The following is a 5,966-nucleotide window of genomic DNA, read 5'->3' on the forward strand; positions in this document are numbered from 1 at the left end:
CGCAATCCTTGGCCCTAGAATAGACAAAGTAGGAGGGGGAGCTAGAGAGACGGAGAGGTGTGAGACCAGTCTGGCTGACCTGATGGCTACATGCAATTTGGTAGACAGGTTTTGTGTCAAACAACCAGAGGTGGGAGATTTGGATGTGGCCCAGTAGCGTTCATTCATACCCAAATACATATTTGGATATGATGTTAGAAGAGGCGACATGGATTGTTTATCATGCCCCAATGCTCACCTGATTACGTCAAATGAACCATAAACTAGTTATGGTCTGTTTGAAATTAGGGAATAGGCCTAAACTAGCCGGGTGCTGGAAGTTGAATACCTCCTTGCTGGAGATACAAGACTTCCAGGAAAACCTAGCACTATTTATACAAAAGGCTTTAGTGGGGATGGTTACCAGGAGTGAGTGGTGGGTTAGTCTAAAAACTAACATTAGGAACTTTTCCATCAAATACGCTTAGTGTCTCACACTAGATAAGGCTAGGATGAAGAAGCAGCTAGAAGAGAAACAAGCCCGGGTGTTGGGCGAGGGAGATACTGTTAGTCAAGAACTAGCTACATAGGACCTTCAGCATGAAGCTAGCAAGTGTTACGAAAGCCAAGTAGTAAGGGCTAGGTTAAGAAAAGTGTCCAATGAAGCAGTAAACTCTGATGAAGATGAGCGTAAGAAGGTTTCTAGATGTGGTTCGAATAGATATATTGGAAGTGTCAAGCACTCAGATGGATGAACCTTGGGATTGCCTCGGGAAATCTGTAAGGGATTTTGGGAGCATTTCAAGGAGCGATTTACACAAAAACCTGGTCTCCTTGTATAAGACTTTGGTGATTATTTGACCAATTCTCTCTGGTTTGAAGAGGCTAGAATGGTTAGTTTTGAAGGCAGGATAGGATGACAGAGTGAGAGGTCTTGACTGCAATGAAGCAGGTCAGCTGCAACAAATCATCAGACCTTGATGGTCTGCCCAACGAACTGTATTTGGTGCTGTTGCACATGTTTATACCGATTCCCATGGATGTGTTTAACCATTGGTTTGACAAGGATCCTATCCCGGGTCAAGTGACCAAAGGGATGGATCAAATTGCTGAGGAAGAGAGAAAGACATGGTGAGGAAGAACTGGACAACTACAGGCCACTAAATCTGTTAAACACAGAGTTAAAGATTTTGGCCAAGATCCTATTGAATCTGCTTTACGTCCTTGTGTTGGAGCTGCAACTTCGCAAATTAAGGCCTGGGTGGGGGGGAAAGTTTAGCCCTTTGCGGAATCGCTCTGCCTGGTGGAACATCAGCCAGAGATTTTGCATTTGTTGTTGACATCACTGCGGTTGGAGGCCTAGTTTGAATCCGTGGCATATGGTTCAGACCAGAACTTCTGCTTGAAAAGAATGAGTCTGAAGTATAGTCAAAGGTCGAAGCATCAGTCAATTCTTGGCTTCGAAGGAAACCCCTTAAAGAGTAGAATGGGGGCATGCACCACTTATATTTTTCCTTTCACCCTGTACCAACTGGCTGTGCTTGCAAAATACCTTAAAGGCCATCCAGCGCCTCCTGTCTTCACTTCTTTGGGACAGGAAGCAGTATTGAGTTCACAGACAGGTTTGTGTTCAATGTGAGTGTGAAGAAAGCTTGGGAATGTTCGACTTGGCATGTTATCGAGACACCGAGAGGTTGGCTTTTCTGAGTCAAACATTGATGGAGGAATCTACATGGCAATCTGCAATCAGTAGCCCTTTTTCCAACCTCATCCCCTATCATTTGGTCGTAGGCAGAAGAGTGATACACAGTTCCTTGAAGAGTGCCGAGTCATGCTCAAGACGCTTTCAAGGTCCAGCAACATTTCTCTAACTTCTAGGAAGAAACTCCATAAGGGCTAGTGACAGGGGGGGGGACTGCTGACAACTTGCTCATCAAACGGTTAGGGTTGTCGGAGGAGGAGATCTGCTCCCAGTCGAGTTGGGTACTAGATTCAAGTCATCTCAATAACTCTGAATTTTTCTTGACCAAGTGATTGGCCTGAAACGCATTACTCCTCAATGCTGTACTAAACAGTTGCAGATTAGAGGATTCACCTGAGTGTCTCCGTTGCAGGACTCTAGCAGAAGAAACGCCAAAACATGCTTTCTTTGAATGCAGCAAACTCTGGTGGAACTGGGGGTATGTCAATGAGGTGACAGCTTGTATCAATCCCACACATCCTTGCCCACTGAACGTATCCTATGTCATTCACAATGTTGGGTTGCTATAGGACAGGGAGAAATGGATGGTGTTTCTCGCAATCTTGGCTGTAGCGACTGAATGAGAACCGAGGGGTTGAATCTTTCGCTGATCAGGATTTGATCACGTTCTTCAAACACCAAATGAAGGTCAAGATCAGATGTGATAGAAAAAGATTATGCTTGATGGTTTTTGAAAGAAGATAAAAGTAGTAATTGTGCGTGTATGCAGAAGAGTCTAGTTTGAGTGTGTGTTCCCTGCTTGAGCATGGCACACACGGCACCCAAGATAAGCCTTTTAGTTTCTTAGCTAGTCAAGTGAATACCCCCCCGCCTCTTCCCAATAGGAAACCTAACAGATGCCTACTACCCAATTTTTCTTTTCATCCCTGACTTTCTCCAAATTGCATTCATCTTAGAAGCATATCACTTACTCCCTCACTTCATTTTTTTTCTCTTTTTTTTTTTTCATTTTTTTGTTTTTCTCCACTCCACAATAAAATCGAATTACTTTTTTTAATAAAAACGATTTATTTATATATATATACTTATTAAAAAAAAATAAAAATTAAAAAAAACAATGTGGCAAGTAAGACGACCCTTGGAATAAATGTGGGATCATGGTGATTGAGGATTTTAGCTTGGAAAATATTAGACAAATATTAGGTACAATGACAAAGATTACCATAGACCCCCCCCTCCTCCTTCCCACACTTTTGAATGACCTTGTGCCTAATTTATTTTATGATTATTTCAAAATTATTGTAAAATTTTCTGAACTCAATAAATTTGTCAAAGTAGAATAGAGGTAATGCCAGTGCCTCAATGGGACACGGATGTGCATAGTAGCTTAAAAAATCAGTGTTCGGAGTACAACCAGAATAGCAAACCTTATTCATCTCATGATTACATTATTATTTTTTTTTACTTTAGTAAGTTCTCAGAAATCAAACGGCCCCTTCCTAACACTTGATTTTTATATGAGATACGTATGTATATGTGTGTCCAATCAATCTACCTCTTAAACGTTGAGTTAGCACAAGTAAGTGAAGAACACTAAACTTCGTCTTTCTCCAATTAGCAAATTTACTGTTATAGTATATTTCTTGTGGTCTCTTAGTCTTGGCAGATTCGAGTATAAGAATTCATCTGGTCTGGTGGACTATTCAGTTTAGCACTGTTACTAGAAGTAACGTCACTTGGAGAAGGTGCAATATTCCCAATATGGACCAGTGTGTCACCATGTTGAAAGGATCTTATCTGGGTTTCGAATACAATGTTATTTTTAAATATTTAGTCAGTGTTTACTTGTCAGGAAAGTATCCTCATTCCAGATTGTCCTGATAAAGCCCTGTACAGAAAGACCTTAGATACCCAATGATAGTGTCTACTAAGCTTTCAATTTCTCCCCTGTTATACTAGGGCTATGACAACAGCATATTCTTTTCATTATTTTGACTCTCGAATACATATCCGACACAGGTAGACACAATTAATCAACCGAGAACCACATCACTCTATATAAAAACATATAAGATATCAATGGATATATAGCTCAGAATCAAAACAAGGAAAAGAATATGCTGTTGTCATAGCCCTAGTTATCACTAATAGAATATTGTACAAGTAAATTACGATATACTTTGTTGCTAATATTTTGGGTGTATGATATTACAAACAGAAGAGGGGTCTAATGGGAATGGCATCAGAGTTGTGATGGTCATGTAAAGATGGCAGGTTATCGACTTGTAGCATTATCTCCCTTTGTCAACACAATTACAGACTTACCACCAGAGGGCATTTTCATAAGTGGATCCCAAATGGATAGGTAAAGTGTGTGTAGCGGCAACTATATATGGCCAGAACAAATCTTTGGAAGAGACATTTTAATAGCATTCACCGCTTTCAACATGCACACGTTTGAAGTACATGTAAAGACACAACATTGTGATTTGCCCGTTCGCACACTGGTGATAAAGAACTACGTTACGCTTCATGCATAGCGATACAACAAATAGTCTGGAACATTCTGGAACTCTCCTATATATGCTTTTGCGCACGTAAATCAAACCAGTCAAGTCTAACCAGTCTAGGATGCAGTTCTACGCATGTTATAGTATATCTTTCTTGTGATCTCTTAGTCTTGGCAGATTCGAGTATAAGAATTCATCTGGTCTGGTAGACTATCCAGTTTAGTACTGTTACTAGAAGTAACGTCACTTGGAGAAGGTCACACCTAAGTTCTTAGCATGGAAAGTTCTTAGCATGGAAAGTACCATATCAAACAAGAATTTCCTTTAAAATAATTTATGTCGGTGAATACAAAAAAAAAAAAAAAAAAAAAAAAGTTGACTTACCAACTTCGACTTCAAACTCCCTCTCTTCTTCCACAATCACCTTGTAGAATATCAACGAGGTTTTGCCTTCCTGGGGTTCTTCATTTAAGAACCTGGCTAATTGAATTTCCGCCGATTCTTCATCTCTTTCCAGGAATTCTTCAAAAACTTCACGATCGCTAATATCAAGGGCTTCGTAAACGCGATCCCGAATCCATTCTATCCTTAAGTCGTCCATAGTTTTTTTTTCTTCTTTTTCTTAATTATTATTGTTGTTGTTTTATTTTTATTTATTTTTAATCGGATTTATGAATTGAAACAAAAGGAATTGTGTTAAAGTCGAGGTTTAGAATGTTTGTGTTTCTCGCCTATACGTAACTTTGATAACGCACATTAATATTTTCCCTTTCTCTCTCCAGTCTCCACTGAGTAACGCCGGGTAAAACAGCTAGTAAACAATAGAATATATTTCATAAAATCATTATTTCTGGCATAAAACAACGTTTAAAGGGGGTTCGTCTATCCCATGTCCGACACGACATATTTTGCAAAGCAGTTGGAATAATAACGCTTTATGGTTGCTATGGTTGCTATGGTAACAGCGGACGCGTTAAGCCATAATCTACGTTGGTCGTGGTTAAGCTATTTGTTTCATACGTTTATTATTATTACGTTTAATCAAATTTATGATTATTACTTTTAATTAAAAAAAAAACGGTTTTAAACGAAAATAACAAGGTGCTTGTCCAGAATTCACACTATATTAAAAAAAGAAAAAGAAAAAGAAAAAGAAAACTATGAACGTATCTGTGACGGAATTTTTTTTTTTTTTTTTTTTTTTTTACATTTTCACCCACTTCAAAAAATCATGTCAATTAATTGATCAAGTCGTTTTACTTTTCTAAATAAAGTATTTTTAAGCGATTAATGAGAATTTGTAGGCATTCGGATTATGTTGAGTTATCTTCCGTGTTTCTTGAAACTGTTTTCAAAATGGCGTCGCGAGACAGTCGCTCCTCGGTTAGGCATAAAATTTAATTTTCTTATTTTGAAATAAAACTATTCGATGAATTTGTAATTTTTAGAATACAATATTTTCTTTCCGTCACGGTTACGCACATCATACAGATTTTTCGTTATTTTTGTTTGTTTATTTTTATTTTATTTATTTTTTTTTTTTTCCTAAGGGAGGGATGGATTTGGACAAGTACCAATAAGTAAACTTGTTTTAAATGCTGATTGATTTCTTGTAAATAATATTGGATGCTTGTTAAGATAGAGTCGACCGATCGATTTTGTAAAAATATATTCTTTTAAGCAAAAACAATATTACGTACTTTATTGTCATATCGAAAATAGTAATATATCCAAAAATTACGAAAATTCATTGAGTAGAACAACTGCTACTATGT

The 5,966-nt window shown here is 38.1% G+C and overlaps 1 protein-coding gene across 1 annotated transcript in view; it reads right to left on the reverse strand.

Annotated features, from left to right (window-relative positions):
- The window catches only part of LOC145293997 (dynein axonemal heavy chain 10-like), a 345,710-nt gene extending 340,789 nt beyond the window's left edge, over nt 1-4,921 (reverse strand). The window contains exon 1 of the mRNA XM_080140914.1: nt 4,576-4,921. Coding sequence (XP_079997040.1) covers nt 4,576-4,792 — 217 coding nt within the window. The 5' untranslated portion in view covers nt 4,793-4,921. The remainder of the gene's footprint in view (nt 1-4,575) is intronic.
- Nucleotides 4,922-5,966: the final 1,045 nt, after the last annotated feature.

The sequence above is a fragment of the Euprymna scolopes genome, chromosome 2, assembly GCF_053919585.1.
Source record: "Euprymna scolopes isolate OS-2025 chromosome 2, ASM5391958v1, whole genome shotgun sequence".
Classification (NCBI taxonomy): domain Eukaryota; kingdom Metazoa; phylum Mollusca; class Cephalopoda; order Sepiida; family Sepiolidae; genus Euprymna; species Euprymna scolopes.